Here is a 20,560-nt window from a genome sequence, read left to right on the forward strand (position 1 = left end):
TAAGGGCAACTGAGGATCAACCCAGGGATAATACATCACCTGCTTTCCATAAACCAACAGCTTCCTTTTATAAAAATATAACCCTCTCATTAATAACCCAAAAATGTAAAGCTTTTAAAAAATCATTATTACGTGTGGCTATTTCATCTTAAGCGCAAAATCCTGAAGAGGCTAGAGATCTTAATTTTTTTAAAAATATAGCTGAGTATTTTAATTATGGATGCACTTGCATATTCTAAGCATACTTCATTATTTATGTCGCCAGTGAAAGAGCTTTTTAATTAAATAGCATGCTGGCAATCCATTGTGAAAGGTATAGGTGTAGGTTTCCCATGAATTAAAAAGCTAAACACACACTCACATGAAACTTTATAGCAGGTGTGCATACCTTAATCACTACAAAATACTCATTCATGAATGATATTCAAATTTGACAAAAGATTTAAAAAAATTTTTTTATTGAAAACACAACAAATAATATCATGTGCTTGGTTATTCACACTTGGTTCATTCCATGACTTGTGAATGAGGTAGGGTAGTGGTTCTCAAAGTGTGGTCTGCAACCAGCATTACCCAGAAATTCTTAGGAGAGCCCAAGCTTGAGGCTTCAGGGACCAGCACGCCAAGATGTAACAAGCAAGTCCTGCAAGGGAATGTCAAGGAGGTTAAGGGTTAGAACCATGGGGCAGTGACCCTGCGTTGTGATGCTGGAGATGTGGCTGTCACAGGCTAGTCCATTGGTGACAAGGGGTCACACATCCATCAGTCCAGGTTGCATTTTTCTTACCTCAAAGTTCTGTGGTGATTATTGCTATTTGCTTGAGATCTTCCAAGTTTAAAAGAGGTCATAGGACTCAGAGTGTGGTAACCATTTTAAGCACGATGCCATGAATGCGCTCCGTGAGTGTGGAGTTCATACTTACACTACTCAGACTAATGACGTCTATCAAGGTCCAGGGCACACAATGCCACCCTTCTCATCTTTAAAAAATTGCACAAAAAGCTCTGAAATCAGGGGCTTCTCTTTTTCAGCATTTTGTGGTAGGCTGCGGAAGGCATCTCATAGAGCCATCTCCTCCCTGTCGAAAGGCTGATGACCAAGTTCCATTACCTTCCCTGGTCGGGTGATCCCAGGCCAGGAGATGAAGCCATTTGGAGAAGGCTCCACTGGGAGTCGGCAGCAGAAGCAGAACTAACAGCCCTCTGACTCGATGATGCTCTGCACTTTGTCTTTGGAACGACGCTGCTTCTTAAGTACACATAAGCCAAACAGCCGCTCCAATTGCAGTCATCCACCACGAGTTCAGATCTGCACAGCATGATGTGAATTGGGCTGCAAATTATGCAGAAAACAGCCATCACATCCATCTGTGATGTCAGACTCTTCAAGTACAATGTGACCTGGTAGATCTAAGACAGTTCAAATAGACTGGGTCTGCTTTCTTCCTGTGCCGCATGATGGATCTCTTCCCAGCTGCATCTGGCCCGGTGTGCTAAGGTTAAATATGATTGAGGCTATGCCTGCAATCAGCTCTGGAGCAAGTTTCATAGCCAAGGGTGCAGGCATTAGATTTCCTTTTCTTGCTTTCTTTCTTAATGGTAAGACTAACTAGAAAAGGAAAACACACAAATACACTCACAGCTGATGGTAAACTGAATTTATTTCCTCTTGGAAAACAATTCCAGTAATCTCCAGGTTCAGGCCGCAGGGTAAACATTGAGAGCAGTAACATACAGGTTAGTTCAACTGATTCAAGAATTTGGCTGTGTGAAATCATTAAGGAAAACCTTGAACACTCAAAGCTTCAAATGTAGCCAGGAAAAAAAAATCTTTGACAGTCTACATAACAACTATTGCATATATGGTGAGGCTACCTGTCACACTGCAAGGCTTACAAATATATATATGGGCCGTATCCAGATGTGGGGTTCTGTTCTGTGAGAATGTCTCTTCATAGTTCACGAGAATCTCCAGCAGTAAAAAATAGTCTTGGGTTTTAACCATTGATATACCAAAAGAGAAATTCTAGGCTTAAGTGTACATAAAAGGAAGTCCAACCATAGTCACATGAGAACAGTTCATTTAAGTTCTGTCTTCCTTGAAAACATTTTCTCTTAAGCCATTTTGTTCACTTTGAAAATCTTGCCTGAATAGGGCCCAAGTCCACTTGTCTTTATAAGACCATTTTAGCATCGACGACATAATACATGTGCAACACTTTATATACAAGGAGTCTGTCTATCTGGTGCTCAAAAGTTCCAACACATGAACATCCAACAGTTTTGATAGTACACGTTGTATGATACAATACAATGCTTCTGAAGAGTATACATTAACAATGGGAGTTTCGTGCAAAGAGTAAAACATGTTCCCTTTTTGTGCCACAAAAGTCCTTCTCCTTGAGAGGCCGTGCATACATGAACTAACTGCTGTGCTGAGTCATCGTATGATTCTGTGGAGAAAAAAGAGGGAGAAAGCTTCAGTGATAGTCTTGCCATTGGAGTGAGCAGAGATACATGCTGGTAGTCCCCGGTGCCGTGAACTGCGCTGTTTCTGCACAGGGATGGATGCTGCATTGGTGCTTTACGGCACCAGGGAGATTCAGATGAGGTGAAAGGCCTGGGGTGAGTATGGGTACACTGACGTGAACTCCTCTCCATGAAGAGGTAGGAGAGGCTGGACCAGAAGGTTCTGTGAGGGGAGGGCTTGGTAGTACCATAACTTTTCTCTACCTGCCACGCCTTCTCCAAATACCCTCCCACCCAGTACCACCTCTTTAACACCACCCATGCTTCAATCACCAGGGTACCACTGTTAAAACAGTTTTAAAACAGTGTCTTGACCTGTGCATCATTCCCATTTTTTTTTAAAAACCACAATTTAGTCTAATCTCTAAGAGATGGTAAATGTTGATTGCCAGGGTAGGGCTCTACCCATCCTCAAATGGGTATCCTAAAACACATTTCCTTTTTCTCTGACTTTCCAAAGCCTCCTGGCCTCAAGATGGTAGTTTTGTTGTATCTTCATAAGAACCTGTGGAATGCTGCTATCAATACATGGTAGGGCCCACAGCACTTAGTGCTCAGTAGAGAGGACCTTACCAACTGTATATGGGATATGGGAAGAGGCATAGCTTCTGTCTTGAGCTCATTAAAGTTCTCATGATCCAAAGAAGAAAACCATGTAGGCATATGACAATTCAGTGATATGATCAAAAAATAATGGGAAGAAACACAGAAATGCCACAGCTTTTCCCAGGCCTGCCTCATCACCAGGGAAGGCTTTGCTGCAGCAGGTAGTAAGATAATGTTTTCACTGAGGCTAAAAACATGAGAGAGACCCCAGGAGGTCACTGTAGGCTGAAGCATAGGCCATGGTGAAGACAACAAAGCAAGAATGTGTGTGTGTGAGCCTGTGTGTTTTCTGCACATGTGCATGTGTGCCTATTCTGACTGGCTAAGATCTTTTAGAGGGCTTAGAAGCATGACTACTGCATGGAAACACAAATGAATGGTAGTTTAGACAATATTATGAGGGGATTTAAAACATCACTAACAAGTTCAGAATTGGTCATACATACAGAGAGGAGTTAAAATAGTATTTGAAGCAGAACACTTTGTGAAGTCTTTGTTGCCTTTAGCATCCATCCCTGAGAGGATGGATGGCTAGCCAGCCACTTGTTCAGGCTGCATGACCAAAGGCTGGGAGGCTGATAACGCCATCCTGAGGCTGTCACACTAGCGAGGCAATGGAGAGGGATGGAGGGGCCTAGCTCTCTTCCCTGTTTCAGATTTAGCTTCTGGTGAAGGAGATGGACAGTGGGACTAGGTCCCTTCCCACCACAATTACTGTGTGATGGATAGTCATGACTGGGGGAGGGGGGGGGGTCTGGCATTACCCACCTTGGGCTAGAGCCCAAACTGCAAAAAATGAGAGAAGGCAGCTTTGTTTTATTGTGAGCTTATGTAGAACATCTTTGCTACATTCTCATCAAAAGGATGGCTTTCTCTCTAGTAGTCCTGGCCTAAAAGTGCATTTAAGAGTAAACTATTTTCATGCCAAACCTTTTGTCTGGGTATTGATTTTAAATATGTCTGGGAGGTGTTTTTCTGAAAACATATTAAAAATACTGGTGGGAACAAAAAGCTTTCCTATTTTCTTAAAGATCCACACAGCTATGATTAGAGGGTTACATACATTACAAAAAGTTAAAACCCCAAACTATACTGCTTCTTTTGTTATCTCGAAGTCAAAAGTGGTTTCAGAGAAAGGTCTGGACTCAAAACAAAACAAAACAAAACAAAAAGAACCTAAAAGAGAATTATGAAGTGAAAGAACTAAAAGAAGCCAGGACACTAGGTAGCTAAGTGCGGGCTACTGACAGGCGATGGTTAGTGCTTTGTTTTTCCTCCAATTAATGTTTAAAAAAGAAATTACTCGGGCTGGCGAGATGGCTCATGGGCTAAGAGCACTGCCCTTCCAAAGGTCCTGAGTTCAATTCCCAGCAACCACATGGTGGTTCACAACCATCCATAATGAGAGCTAACACCCTCTTTTGATGTGTCTGAAGACAGCTACAGTGCTCTTATGTATAATAATAAAAATAAATCTTTTTTAAAAAAGAAATAAGTCAATAGTCTTATCTTTATCATGTTATTCCTAAGTTTCCTAATGTGGCTCATACTCCCCCACCCCCCAATAGACAGAGGTACAGATTAGTTGCTAACAATCACACTAAATATTTACACTTCTGAAAATATATATGTATATATATTTTAATCACATTATTGCAGTATATCGAAGTCATTGATACAAAGGACTTATGCTCTGAAGGTTAAGAGAAGCAGATAAAAAAACATTTCCTGAAACGGGACAAAAGCAGGTTGGGGAAATACAAGTGTCTACCAAATAAAGATCCATGGTGTGTCTCATCAATAGAAGAGATGAAGAAACACGAGCTGGAGATGCCTGAACACATGGAAAACTGTCACCCTCACCATATTAAAACTGTCGTGCTGCTGAAGTAAAGGGACTGACAAAAGGAACTTAAGGAAGGGTGGTTTATTTTGGCTCCCACACAGCCTGGGGATACAGTCCATCACTACTAGGAACTCCTCGAAGCCAGGGTTTGCGGTGGCTGCTTATGTGGCATCCATAGTTAGGAGGCAGAAAGCAATGAATAGAATACTCGTGCTCAGCTGGCTTTCCCCTTTCTATCCCATCTAGGATCCCAGCCGACAGAATAATGCTGCCAATCATTCCTGTGGGTCTTCTCACCTTAATTAACCTCTCTACATAATGCCTCATAAGCATGCACAGAAGTTAAGCTAATCTAGACGATCCCCACCCCCACCCCCATCCCAGGTGTGTCCAGCACTTATCTCCTAGGTGATTTTAGTACCTGTCAACTTGACATCAATATTGACTACCACAGTCAGTTTCCCTTTTTTGGCTCCAGCCCAATAAAGTTTTCCTCCAGTCCTGGCTGCCCAACACCGACAGCAATTCTCATAGAGGGAAGGAGGCATATCCCCAGAGGTCCATGGGAAATGGGCATATTTCTGTTGGAGTGGGGGAGAGAGATTCCAGATGTTTCTGTTACACTCAAGGGATTGCCTTTGAGAATCCCTGGGATGTTTCTGCTTCCTGCACTCGCACCCTGTCCCAAGTCCACCGAAAGTACGAGTGGTGTGAGGCGGAAGGACAGATGGTGTGTCTGAGCCACACATTCATTCGATTGTCTTGTAAGTGTGGGTGAAGACAAACACAAAGTCAGTCTCCAGATGTGGCCTCGGCTGTCTCTTTGGAAGGGAAACACATCTTCCCATGTAAGTGCTCAGTGACTTTCGTGCTTTTAAGAAAATTCTAGACACTGTGTGCGGGGCAAGACCTCCAAGAAGCAAGTGGAAAGATGTGATGTAGACGCCAGAAGCTGGGAGCTGAGGGGAGGCCAGGCAGCATGGTGCATTGCTGCCCTGGAAGCGGGGCCACAGGGCACAGCTAGTCCTGAGGCACAGAGATGAAGACCAGAGAGGAAAAAGCACCCGCAGCCTTCCCCAACAGCCCCGTCTCCTGTGCAGCGGGTGGAGCGCCATAGGTCTGAGGAAACCACTTCACTAGAACAAAGCAATGGGTAATCTCACCAATTTTACACAGCAATTCACAGTCCCCAAAGCACTTTAATGCAATGACAGGTTATGAGAAAAAATATCTGTTCCAATGAAGGCAAAGTGTTTTACATAATCGAGAGGAACATCAGAGAAACATTGGTGGAGGTGGGGGGGGGGCGGTGACAGAAAAGGAAGTGGAAGAGAAGAAAACTTGCACAATCCCACAGAGAGCCATACTCTACTCTGCAAAAAGCCATCTCCTGGAGACCCCATGTCTAAGTAACTGGAAATTGAAAACCATTAATCCCAGTTATGAACAGTTGTTTTACACGAGGGGGGTTTGTGTTAAAGAAAAAAAAAGTCAAACTCACGACATACCTTAAAGCCTAAAAGAAGATCTATCTAGGCCTGATACTTTAACAGAAAGGATTCTAGAACACTCTCCTCATTGTAAAGGACCTGTTTGGAGGAGTGTGTGAGTTCTCCCTCCCACCCCCGTGAATGTGAAATTAAACTAAGAAGCTAAAAAACAGATGATGGCCTTAAGCAGTGCCCCACCCCCAGCACCATGGATGTCTTTTTAATGTGAGACATTTTAAATGTGAGCCTTCCATTTTAGAAGACTGGAATTCTCATTTTAGGCTTGGCACTCCAACAAATGATTAACTCCAAGAGCTGACCACATTTGCTGGTCAAACTGTTTAATCCTATTTTAAACGTATTCCAAGGAAAACAGTTATTCTTTTTTAATAAAAATAAAAATAACCCCCCAGGACCCTCTGAAGCTGTTCACCTTGCAGTTCTGAGATGATCTAATGTGCCTAGAACCATGATAAAAGTCACCCTTTGAAGGGAGAATCTGAAAAATTTCATTTCCACCCCAAAAAAGCGATGCCCCCAGATTGTCTGGACTTCACTGGTTCTCAGCAAGTGCTGTATCTCTGCTCTCAGTGGTGTCAACACCACTGCAAAGGTACGTGGCAACAGTAAGGGAAGAACATTTGACGGGGTTGTGTAAAAAAAAAAAAAATCTGTTGATTCAAAGATGTAAATCTTTTCCTTTAAAGCATGACGTACCTATTTATGGCTCCTTTCTGCCAAAACAAATATAGGCAAGCTCCAAGGGCTGGGAGAGAGCCAGCATATTATGTTTTTAAAAAAGGGACTGAAGAGGAGGAAAGAAGAAAGACAAGGAGGAGCGTTCTCTCCCCCAAGGCCCTGCGCAGTCAGTTTACACCATGGTTGGATTCTGTTTAAATGAGATGCTTTCAGACTGGTACAATCAGAGCTCAGAGACAAAGCAAGGCAGGAAATAAAAAACCCACAGGAACGTAAAGATCGAGTGTAGCTGTGTCTTCAACAGATGGTGACAAGGCTGTGGTAACATGTTGGTTTTTTTCCCTTTAGTTGGAGAACACAAACATTACAATCAATCTTCGCTGATTAACTAATTATATTACTCTTCCCTTTATCACTTGGGCTGGCCCTTTATCTGTAAACACAGAGGCTAATCAGTATCCTCCCATTTTTCTTAGAAGCACGTTCCGGTTCACACACACGGTTGCTAGCTTTCTTTTCAGGTGGTAAACTGAATTCTATATCACTGTCCACCTTTAAGCACCCCTGCTTTTTCATTATTTATTTATTTATTTTAAAACAAAAGCAATTGGTTTCCAACAGGCAGGATAATAAGTCTTTTTGACCTGCCTTCTTCTTTGACCCAGAAGGTCACCCCTGTGCTCGGGCACAGAGCTGGCTTAAGAAATACCTCCAAGTCATACATTTCATCTCCTGCCCACTCAAAATAGAGCTTCCTTTAAATGTGTCTGTACAGGGTCCCCGAAGGCCAGAGAGCCTTCCCTGCAGTGGGCAATGGAGGGACAGAAGCCTCTGCCTTTATTAATGAATGCAGGCCTTTATGAGTCTGGCTGGCTCCTTCCCTGTTCCCAGAAGCATATACTGTACGTGACTTAAAATGCTAGCATATTGACACAAAGCGAGCTGGGCACCTCTAAGGAAAATTACTCCTTGGATATAATGTAGGCTCGTAACAGCTATTAGAGTACAGAATAAAACCCCGTGGGATCAGGCTGACATATACCGCATTCTACCTAGTCCTCAAACATTAGAAGAATTTCTTTCTGAAGGCATTCCAAGGACAGCATTAAACTGACTTTTGTAGCAATCTGCAACAGCTTTTTGGCTTAGAGCTTTTAGTACTAAATCTCTGGGTCGAATCAATATAAGTACTATATCTTCTACATTAATCAATACATTTGGTTCAATACATGTTCTATTAAATTATACTTTCTAATCAAGAGTTTTACATTTCTACCCTCTCTCTTTTCCATTCCTAACTTCTTCTCTGCTAGTAAAATAGTTTTGAACGTGTATACAGGGAGTGATGACAGGGTGTGGGGCTATAGACCCTGAAAGATGGAGGGAAAAAACAGTCCCAAAGGCAAAGGGTGCCCCTCAAATATGTTAATGAGGTCAACAGGGGAGGAATGTTAATAAGGAAATGCCTTCAGAGCCCACACAATCAGACATTCTTATACATTTAAATCTGAATGAATCAATCCCCCTTAACCCTGGGAGTAGCAACAGAATGTACTAAGAGTTGCATCAAAGACCAGAACCAACCAACATTGCTTTGAAACCCATTTGCCTACTTAGAGTGGTCAGTGTACATTTCCTACATGGAGAAAGCCTACAGCATAGTGTTTTCACAGACCCTACCTGGGAAACATCAGGAACATGGTGGTGAGCTTGCACATTTTCATGACATATATCAGCGGATGTTCTTTTATATGTGCTATTTTTCCCTCAGTGATTTGATGACCAAAGAGAAAGTAAGTAAAAAAGACAACGTATCAACACACAAAGTAGATTTCTCATACCAAGAAAGCGAACTCATGAACTCATTTGAAGAATTTATTAGATAAGGAGGCACTACTTTTCTATTGTCACGTGGAGGTGGCATTTCTGAACCCATCTATCACGACCCGCCTCTGCCCCTCTTTAATGCCACAGATTCTGCCGTTCTGACCGTGTTTGCAGTGACAGAAGTTCTCTATTGTTTCATATGCAGTTCTGTTATCACCATGAACATGCAGAGATGCTGCTGCCTTTTCTTTTGAGATTTAGCAGCTCACATGGACCTGGGCTGACATCTCAGAGCACCTCTGGGTGACACTACTTATATTGAATTATAGTAAAACAAAGGTGAAATGGAATCACCAGAAATGATCAGAAACATGCTATAACAGACAGAAAAGGACCATCCTGTGAGAGTGTCTAACCTGGCAAGGGGAGAATTGTTTCATTGACCTCAGGCTTTAGGCCTGTTCTTCAAACAATCCTGGCACTAAAGTTTTTAATCATATTTTTCATAGAAAAAGAGTTAGCTTTCAGGTGAAACTGACTGAAGGACATATTTGTGTTGCTCTTTGGAGGTTAGTGTTAATGAGCCTAGGAGAGCTGAGTTGTGCTGATCCTACAGTATGGGAGAAACAACAAGTCCATGTGCTGATGCTCAGAAGTGTGTGCAGGAAGCTGGAGATGAGGCAGAGAAGTCTTTCCTGTTAGATGGACAGATGGACAGATACCATTCCTATGCTGGATATGAAAGAGCCTGCAGAGGATCCCATAACGCCAATATGGCTTGCCTTACTACAAGGTTTTTAACCTCAGCTTTGCTGGTTGTAGTCATGGTGTTACTGGTCACCATAGAAAGTGTATTAGTTTATACTGCAATGTTTGTCCCCAGACATTACTACACCTCTCCAAGTGGGAGAAATCCCTCTTCGTAGGGGACCATTGCCTCATGCTATTTGGAAAACATTTGTGCATGAATAAATGAGAGAGTTGGAGAAAAGGAAGATCTAGTATTCAACTACTGTTAACTTTCAAGAAGAAAGCCTTTGATCCATGGGCAAAGGAGACATGTAGACATGTTGGCCTATGGTGTGTCACATTCAGATACTGAGAGGGGATGCTGTAATGTCTAAAGTTCATGCCTGAGATCCACATAATCAAGTCACAAAACCCACATCACAAGAAAGCTCCCCGATGTTTTACGTTTATGATTTTTGTATTGGTCTGCCTTCAGAGCTTACCTTTCCTGGTGTGTCTTGATGCAGTGTGGAGCAGTGGCCACTAAGAGCCCTTGCTGTTGGCCTGTATTTGCACAGAGAAGTTTACTGAGATATGATCAAGTTGGGGGTTTTGATTTGTCTCTGTCCTGAAATATATGAGTCTGCCATGCTGTCTGTCCATCCTCAGGTGTGCTACTTGCTCTCAGTCTGTGGGATATGTCCTTCGTCTTATGAAAATAACGTATGTCCACACAAAGACACACACACACAAATATACAGGACTGCACTGCATGACTTTTTAAAATAGTGCCACAGGATGAGTGTGGGCAAGTGTCCAGAAATTCTGCAAAGGATCCTTTGAGGATATATTATAAGTGGCACTATTAGTGGGTGGAACTACATCACTCCAGAAATGTTCACTCTACAAACAGCAAAGATGGTTCACACTAGGGCAAGGAAACAACAGTACTTCCGGATGCTCAGGTTGTCACAGTGTCTAAAGTGCCTTGGGAATGAAGCTGTGAAAGTTACTATTTTGGGTGTGAAAATGAATGTCTGCTTTGAAAAAAACCCCAGAGCAACCACTGCCACTGGTTTTACCTTTGCTGGTAGGGATTAATGTACCTGTGTATGAGACGTAGCATAAAAAGGAAAGTGTAGTTTCCAGTAAGGGAGGACCGAAGAGAAAGTGCCTGGTGGGCGTCTCTTAAGAGACTAAGGATGTTCATCTGGCTATTGCTCATACCGCCTATCAGGGAGACAAGGTTCAAAGGGAGGAGAGCAAAGACCCTCTGCCTTCTGTGAGGGTCTGTAAGCTGACTTTTTAGAGAATCTACGCATACCTGTGGCTTGAAGTGGTAAAGAGGGCAAGGAACACGGGCAAAAATGAGTGCCACAGAAAAACCCAGAGCTCTTAGACATCACAGGATTTGGTGGGCTTAAACTGCTGTGGGGACAGGTAAGGTGTCTGTCAGTTTGGAAAGTGGTGATGTTCAACACATTACATTTTTTGTTTGTTTGTTTTCAGGAAGGGTCTCTTATAACTCAGACTGGCCGAAAACTATGCAGCTGACAGTAATAACCTGGCCTTCCTGATCCTGCCTCCTAAATTCTGGGATCACTGCATGAACTCACATTTTGCTTTTTCTTTAAAACAAACAAACAAGCAAGCAATATTTAACCAATCTGGAAAATTTCAGTGGTTTATAATGTAGCATGAACACACAGCTAATCATTTGGGACTTAGTTTAATGTAAGTCTTCAGAAGCAAAGACTAATTAGTTAAATAATGCAACTTTGAAGTCAGAACATATAATAATTTCCAGTATTTTGACAATTAAACAGTATAGAGGAATAAAACAAGCCACCTAAAAGGCCAAATTATATTGCTGGGCTACAAATGGGCAATGTTAGCATGATCACAATTCCATTTTCCAGGAAGACCTTTAAAAGAATCGTACAGTTTTGGTTTAATGCTGATTTCTACCTGGTTTGCATTCTGGAGAGGCCTGAAGACTGTTTGTAGGTCTGGAGATATAGATGCATTGGGAGTATTTGCATGTGTTCTAAGTGTGAGTTCCCAAATTCGATACCCAAACCCTGAAGCAGCCACCTGTGATAAACTAGTCCATGTCTCAAATGAACCAATATCCTCTGATCCCAAAATGTGCACCATGGCATGGAAGTGTCTGTCTGTCTGTCTGTCATCTGTCTGTGCCTCTCTAACACAACACAATAAAAAAATTAAAAAATAAAACCCAAAAAACTACTTTTCTCTTTTGAACTCACAATAGTTTGCATTGAGATTCACAGAAAGTTCCAGATTGGAAGAACACGCACAAAAGTGGTCGCTGGGAAATATGTTAAAAGCATAAAGTTCATTTCTCTCTCTTGTTTTTTGCAAGCAATCAACAAATTGAGCTACCTGTTTACATGCAAGAAGCCAACAGGAAATTGCAATCATAGTATACAAAGCAGAAAGGAGGGGGCCCAGGCTATGATGATTTTGCCTCCCCTCTGGAATGACAGTCTCAGTGTGTTAGGGGACAGAAGGCTTTAATGGGCAATACTGTCTAGTAAGATATTCAGGGATTAGGTCAGCTCTTCACACACAGATGTGTGCATGTACCACTTGTAGCTAGGCTTTAATTGTTTCCACTGTAATGTTTAATTTATCACACTGGTCCCTTCTAAACCAGAGCATCTGTAAACAAGGTTAAGAATGACCTCTTCCCAAGTTTACATCCGTGAACAGTGCCCCCTTCATCGTGCTTCAATTTTAATACCTCAAAGATAAATAACTGTGCAAGGAGGGGGAGAGGCTTGCCTGATGTTAATGTATTAATCTTGGGCAAACACAAATTTCCTCTCTACCAGGCTCTAGAGTGCACACCACTGGCTCGCCACGCTCGAGCTATGCTCAGGCACCTCTTCCCCACTCCAACACAATTAAACAAACTTCTGCTGAATATTTAATAGGCTTGTGTAGTAATTAGCAACAAATAATTATCTTAGATTGATAATTGCTCAGAAATGCCCTCTTACAAGCATTGCAGATATGTGGTGACTCCCTCTGGTTTTAGGTTTTTGAATCCTGGAAGGATTGTTTTCTAATTTTTATTTTTTTTAAAAAGAGGACTTGGTGAAGTAAGTCCTTGTCACTCTCCTTGGCCCAAGATCTTACAATCAAGTTGGGCTGCCCCACAATCAGCTATAACATTCCTCCAAGCTCCGTGTGTGGCCCTTCTGCGTAAGCGATCCACTGAGATCCAGTTAGGTTCTGAAGGGTGCTGGAGCCAGGCATTGATTTAAAAACTGACTGGCAGCCTTAGGATTTAAACTCTGGTTCATCAGTTTCAAAAGGTCATCTGATTAGAAGGAAAGGCACCCGCTCCGGTAATTTATATTCAAAGGGTAACCTTTTTGAGAAGGAGGGGCCGTGACTCTCTGCCTTTCAATTTCATAGGACAGGGGTTCCCTTCCACTGAATTCCAGTAATTGTGAAAAAGGAGGCAAAGTATGTCCCCCCCGCCCCCCCCCCCGTGTGTGTGCGCTCTTGAGAGTGCACTCCAAGGTTCCAAGGCTCCAAGGCCCGTGTGTGCTCCAGCGTGTGCAGAAGCCAGAAAGTGACATCAGGTGTTTAGCCTGATACCTCTGAGACAGTGTCTCACTGCCCCCAGGGCACACCATTCTTTTCAGCCAGGCTGGTGCTCCTCAGGCTCCTCCTTCTGTCACTAGGGCTACAGGTGCACAGATATACACCAGCTTTTTCATGGCAGCAGAAGAGCTGAACTCACATCACCATGCTTGCACGACAAGTGCTCTTGCCAGGGAGCCATTTCTCCAGCCCTCTCTTGTTCTCAATTATAACATTGCCACACTCTCTAAGTGTGAGTCAAATACACTATAATTCATCAAAGATAACAGAAAATCTGTTTGCTTACCATCAGCAACCAAACAGCTGTCTAGTATGTCAAAATATAACTTATCGACTGCTATTGTTAAGCAGTGTCGAATGTGAGCCATACCCTGAGATTATGTGTGCATTTCCATGCCCAAGCAAGCAAGCCTGTGCTATGTAGAGAATGAGTTACATTCAGGCATGGGCTCTGCTTCCTCTTCAGATCTTTCAGCCCTTCTGGAACTGTCTGAGATGGGGGTGCCACTTAAGGAAGTCCCAAAAGAGGCTTTATTTGAGATTGTGAGCAAATTCTTTGAAAGTGCAAACATGTCATAGCCCCAGTGTAATATTTGAATGTTTTCCACATCAAGCAAAAATTCCTGGTTAAGAAGGTCTGCATTGTCATGCTCCCACCACCCTCATTCCTCCCCTGTCTCTCTTCCCTTCTCTGTACCGTTCTCTATGCTTAAGACAGCATCAGGACCCCGTTCTGGAAGTCTCCTTTGCATCGTCCCCTGTCTCTCTTCCCTTCTCTGTATCTTTTTCTATGCTTAAGACAGCATCAGGACCCCGTTCTGGAAGTCTCCTTTGCATCCGCTGAACCCAATTTTGTTTTTAAACAGCTCACAGAGAAACCAAGAGAAGAAACCTCTAGTGGGCCAGGAGGCCAGCTAAGGGTCAGAAGACAGCTTCGTGGAGTTGCTTCTCCCTTCCACCGAGTGCATTCCCCAGGGATGGAGCTCAGGCCCTCAGGCTCTGTGGCAAGCACCCTCAATCACTGAGAGATATCTGGCCATTCTGTCTTAGTCTCTAAGGAAGTATAGTATTCTTATACTGTCACTTGCACACCACTTCTGCTAGGGTATTTCTGATCATTAAAATGACAGCAGTGTCTTCCACCAAAGAGACTTGGTTTCTAAGAACACCATGTGACGTTCCTCCTCTCATGCCACTTTTGGGCGCCTTTTCTGCTTTGCTTCTTGGTCTGTGACAGTCTCCTCACCCCTCCAAGTATTCTGAGCTACCAGAGAGGCCGCCCTTTAATCCCTTCACACAGAGGTGTGCTGTAACTATGGAGAGAGCAATCTATAACCTTCACGTCCTTATACAATTTGCTCCTCCAAGTTAATTTGAATTCATTACAATAAAGCAATATAATTAAAAAAAGCACTCTTTAATGTGAAGTATTTAACATGATCCTGGAAGAAAGACAGTCTCTTAGCAGAGGGCTAGGCAGCAGCCACAGAGCAGCTCACACAAATTCAAAGGTGAGCCTCGTAAACAAGCACAACAGATCCGCACCGCCATGAAGAAAGGCCCAGGCACCGGGAGGCCTCACTCTCATCAGTCCTCCGAGGGACCTGCCACACACAAGTGGCACTTATTCTAATTTAAAGCCCTCATGCTTGCTTCAGTGTTGCAAAATTTATAAAAGAATAACTTCATTAAACTGCCTGGCACTTCAAACACAAATGCAAACCAGCCACAGCACAGAGGGTTCTGGGCAGGAGGGGAAATAGACACAGGGGCTTGTGATCACAGGCACTGACATGGAGGCTGAGGTGGGGTGCTTCTCTTTCTGATACTCTGGTTCCCTGTGCAACCTTCCTTCACCAAGCACTTGGGCTGCGCGGCTCTTTACTTCTGTCAGGAGGCCTGGTGCTCTTGCCAGCCTGCCTAGTAACACTGAAAATCACTCAAAGCGGTCGGGCAAGCCGTGTCACATGCAGAAATACATCTGGCAGTACATGAATGAACACTGTTCAATGTTCCTTTTCTGGCCTGCAAGGAGATTGATTCTCTACACTCCACTATTACAGCTTCCATTTACTTGAGTATATACTTAGACTTGGTTAAACTGTTTCAAAACGAATGTTAATGTTAAAAAAGATTTCCCCTTAAATCTTGGCCCCTAAGGGGGGAAGAGAAATAAGGGTCAAGGAAGACAATTTTTCACATTCACGCACGGTGCAGGAAGAAAACGGCACTAGCATCCTAAAATGTACACACGCAAGAAAACCTCCTTTCGCTGCTGAATCAAAGTCCAGGAAACACCACAGTAAAATATCTTCAGGCGAGATTCTAGAGCTACAAGGCAGCCTGTGTTACAGCACACATCATCTGGTGCTGAACTGTCAGCAGATTCTAGTATATATTCTCTCTCTATGTATAAAATGTATATATATGAAAAGCAATGTGAAGACAAATCTTGTAGCTTATATACAAACAGCAAGACTCTGCGAGAGCGGACAGAGCACACGGTTGTACTAGAGCCCTGTCCTGAGAGAGCCCAAGAGTAAATGACAGGTCACCTTTCCCACTAGGTGCTCTTACTAAACTGGTGCTAACTTTTGCTTCAGAGTAAGCAATCACAGAGGCCCCAAATTACAGTCTTCGGGTGGATAAGAGAAAATGATCTTAGGGGGAAGGATTGTAGATAAAAAGAAAACAAAACCCCAAACAAAGACCATCTCAATTGTCTTTCAGAATTTTAGAGTGGGATTGATCTTGGTCCGAAGGGAGACCTATTATACAGTACCCACGTTGGGTTATCGGCAGGACAGACTTAACGCTACCATCCCCACATGCATGGGCTGTGAGTCATACTACCCCCTGGAAAAACAATATTGAAACCAATTCTCAAGCTCTTTGCATCCAAATAATATAATATATGGAGGTATGTGTGCATTCTTTTTATCCTCTCCATGAATGAACTGGGGCTAATCAAATGGAGTGAATGAGCTAATTCAATTATAGACAGCCTTTATTATATAATAAAATATGGATTATTGATCTTGTGGAGCCAGTGATGCGTGATGAAGGGCCTGAAACCTTGAAGATCTCAATTCACAGCTGTTTTTATTCATGTTTTGAAAGTACTAGAAACTGTTTTCACTTGTGGAAAACCATCAAAATGAAACACTGCTAACTAATTAAGCCCAGTCTTCCAAAAGAGAATGAATTCAAGGCCAGCATTGAGGGCTGGGCTGAAAGCCTGGGAAGGGTTGCCTAGATGGGCTGTAATCCCTTATTGTACCTAGCAATGGAGCCTGAAGAGACAGCTAAGTGATTCTATACAGTGTATGGAGTGAAAACTTATTTGGGAGACTGGGATTCACTACAGGGTCCTTGATATACAGCCAATGGGATCCTGAAAACAGAAGAAATGACCCCTCTCCTACCCAGATTAGCGCAGGCAGGGATGGCTGTCCTGCAATGTAATCTGGGGCAGTTCTAACACAACCCTTTGTCTCTGACTTCTGAGGGATGAAAGGCAAAGGGCCAGGCCTGGAGCAGCGAGCAAACAGAGAGTCACCCTGAGAGGTGTGGGTCACAGCTAACCCTAAAAGAGGAGAACAAGATAGATCCCTTTAAATCTGCCCCAAGATAAGACATCGAGGCTGATCCTTATGACAGTGTGTGCTACAAAGTTCAAGCCCCACCGCTTCCCTAGTCTGGGAAACTTGCTGCCCTTCCTTCAGATGGGAGCTCAAATCCTCTCCACCCGTGTGGGCCAAGTCCTCCAGCTCCCTCTGCAGCAGCCCTAACGCAAATCCGCCCTGCTCTTTCCTCTCTGTATTTTTAAGAGTGGGGCCAGGCTCTGTGCTTTGGTAGGCACCCCTCCAGCACATAGGTAAATGGACATGAGCTATGTTTTAGAAATGACTCCTGTGAAAGGGAGGAAGGAGGGACAGGCAACGGTACTTGCGCGAAGTTGCAGACTGTTCGGCTGCAGTCCAGAAAATGAATCCAATTTTTCATTCTGTCATTATAAATATTTCATTGCAAATGGTACTGATTTTCTACAACTGTGGTTAAGCAAAGGGCCTCTGTGTGAATATTTAAGAAAAAAAAAAAAACCTCGAGGAGGAGGAGGAGGAGGAAGACAACGACGAAGAGGGAAGGGGGAACGAAAGGTTAGCAACCAATTAATTTCGTACTTTAAATGTAAAAGGAGGCTGGGAGAAATTCAACAGTGATGGAGTGTGTGACTCAAAGAAGAAGAAAAAAACATTTACTCTGCTCTTCTTCTGACAGTTTCTCATAAAATATCTGCAGTCCATCTATCTTTTAGTACTCCAGGCTCCTCTGGAGAGCAGAAAATGGTGGTTTAAAGCTCACTTCAGTGCCAGTCTGCGGGAGATTGCTTTCCACAGGACCCCCGCTGATGGAGGCCTAGGGGAAGAGGCCCAGGAGTTATTCAATCAGTCCGAGACTCTGGGGCGGCTGGGGGTCCTTTGAGGGCTGATTATAAAGCTGCCCTCCTGTTGCCTGCCTCGGAACAGAACGAAATGAGCAGTCTCTCGCTGAGAAGATTCTGCAAGAAGGAATTTCACCTGTCATGGAGTTTGTCAGAATTTCAGGATTTATCTTGGTGCAAAATTAATAAAATACCAACCAGGAATTCAGGCTGACTACTCGGCTGTGTCATCTCAAAGTGATCTTTCACCCAAGAAAACCTGGCTAGCTAGCCCAGCCACTCCTGCCCTACTTTTTCCCTGGGAGGGTGAAAGAGGTCACATGACAAACACCCCCGGGCAGCCGAATGGGATGGCAAGCCAATTACACACAAGGTGGCCCCTGGGTACCACTGTCTTCATGGGTGACCTCTAACCTTGCCATGGCCCTTCCAAAGCCTCTGAAATTAGCTGGCGCCTGAGCATCCAAAGACCATTCTGGATTCTATAACACAGTAGGTTCCCTATGGCACCCGATCTGTTAAAATCATATGCTGGTTTTCCAGGTCTGGCTTTGATTTATCCTTTAAACGGGAGTACAACAGTGGCACATCAGGCACACGATCAGGAAACATTATAAATAAATGTGCGATCACCCAGCAACAACCGGGTCTAGGTTCCGATGTCTGATCACATACTCTGTCCTCTCCTGTCCTGTTACCTCTGGGCTTCCAGGAAAAAGAGAGGAGAGCAGAGAACCCCCAAAGGCCTGCCAGCACGTGGCTCAGGACACAGCCAATGCTGTCCCTGTTCTCACCACCTCAGAACATGCCTGGAAGCCCTTTGCTGACCTGCAGTTCTTTTCCGTCGCCCTGACACTCTGCTTGTAAGAAAGCCGATCTCTTTGACATGAGGTCTAGGTAGTTCTAAGGTAACCAGTGCTGGTTCCCAAGAATGGGTGGTATGTCACCACAGACACAGTCTGTCTATGTGTGGCTAGGACTGCATTCATGCCACTAGCTGGCTCAAGTCCGTGGAGAGAGCAGAAAATGCATCTCAGAGCCACAGACTATGTAAGATTCCTCCTGCTGACTGAAGGCATCCTGAGGACAGGGTGAACTTGGGCACCATATCTCTGGGTTCCCAGGTTGCCTGTGGTGCCTCTTACTAAATGATGACAGACAGCAGATTTCAGGCTCGCAAGTCAGCTGTGGACTTAAGGCATTGCTGTGTCTCCCTTTTCCAACTAGTCTTTTCTAAATGAGAGTTCACCAGTTTGTTCCATCCACTTCTCTTCTTAGTCAGGTAAGAGCCCTGCTTTATTCTGGAAACCTTCACAAATCAGGAGCAATTGGACAGTGTGTACACTTGGAAATTGTATGGGGGGAGCTCTCTCTCTCTCTCTCTCTCTCTCTCTCTCTCTCTCTCTCTCTCTCTCTCTGTGTCTCCCTCTCCCCTCAGAAGTGAGCACACAGATGGTGGTGGGGATGCAGGGTGCTCTCAGCAGGCTTCAGTGGAGATGCGTTAACTCCACAGAGGGAAAAGGGCTTCCCACCAGCAGCCTCATGAATTATAACTGAGTATGGGAGTGAGGTCTTGGTGCCTGTCTCACAGCAAATATACGGTTCCATTTTCCTGCACAGTGACCTTTCACCCTTATAAACTCAAAGCATCGCTCAGCACACTGCTGATATTTAATGGTAGCGAGTCACCTTTTATATGGTTAGAAGGCACCCAAGCTTAGCAGATGTACCCAGGGTGTGGTTTGGCTAATTATAAAATCAAGCTTTGCTGATAAAGAATAGGAAGCCTTTGATGGTGGAGTCAGGTTTCATGGGAAAAGAAGGGCTCTGCCAATCTAGCTGAGGTGCTGATTCCATGCAGGAGAGGGATGTGCAAGGAAGTGGATGGCGGGTGGCTCCCACCTTCCCATATAAGAGGAAGAGAAGATGCTTAACTTTTGCAGGCTCTCCTCTCCCATGCAGAAGCTGTCCCTGCCTCTTAAGTGCCTCCCATGCTTATTCAACGAAGTAATCAATGAAGGAGACCTGTTATTTTAGGCAGTTGAAATTTCACCACTTTAAAAGGACTCCTTTCCCTGCTTTTCACTCTCTTCGGAGCCTCGGAGTTGCTGTTCTAAATGACGGCACCGCCAGCAGTGCTTTTAAGCACCATTCATCTCTCCCCGCCCCATCTCAGGCTTTTACAGAACACCGATTTCCCTCCAATAAGGGGAACTTACTCCTTCATAGCTGCAGGGCACAGCCTGTTACGAGCTGTAGATTCACTGAAAATATAACAATAAAGGATACAAATGTGAAGTCCTCCTAAAATACATGGCTGGCTCTGGAGCTGCCTTGCCTTAGCAAACCCGATCAAGGGTAGCCTATCAATCTTTTGCAAATGCTCAGAACAGCTCATTGCTGGGCTGCAGTGCGAGGAGCATCACCTCCAGGGATCTAGAAGATGCTGGCCTGGATTCTCTGCTCATTTCAGGGGATTGATAGTTAGAGTCTGTGATTGCCATCTCTCTTTCCCTAATTGTCACAACAGTTGGGTCCGGACGTGGTGTTTTCCAACAGTCAGATGAGAGTTTGTAAACACCAAGGGTCTATTCTTGGCACACAGTCTCTGCTAATGTGAGGAAATCCACCCACGTGTAGAGCAAACATCTAAAATAGGAACACATGCAGGAATTCCATGAGTCTGTCTGGGTTGCAGAATGTTCTAGAAATTTGGGTTTTCAGATAGTTCCAATAGATCTGACTACAAAG

At 43.9% G+C, this 20,560-nt stretch overlaps 1 protein-coding gene across 4 annotated transcripts in view; it reads right to left on the reverse strand.

Moving 5' to 3' along the window:
- Window positions 1–441: 441 nt before the first annotated feature.
- Zfp521 (zinc finger protein 521) overlaps window positions 442–20,560 on the reverse strand; it is a 285,737-nt gene continuing 265,618 nt past the window's right edge. For all 4 annotated transcript variants that reach the window (XM_006525819.3, NM_001360804.1, NM_145492.4 and 1 more), the window contains one exon: window positions 442–2,453. In XM_006525819.3, coding sequence (XP_006525882.1) covers window positions 2,424–2,453 — 30 coding nt within the window. In that variant the 3' untranslated portion in view covers window positions 442–2,423. The remainder of the gene's footprint in view (window positions 2,454–20,560) is intronic.

The sequence above is a fragment of the Mus musculus genome, chromosome 18, assembly GCF_000001635.26.
Source record: "Mus musculus strain C57BL/6J chromosome 18, GRCm38.p6 C57BL/6J".
In the NCBI taxonomy this organism is placed as follows: domain Eukaryota; kingdom Metazoa; phylum Chordata; class Mammalia; order Rodentia; family Muridae; genus Mus; species Mus musculus.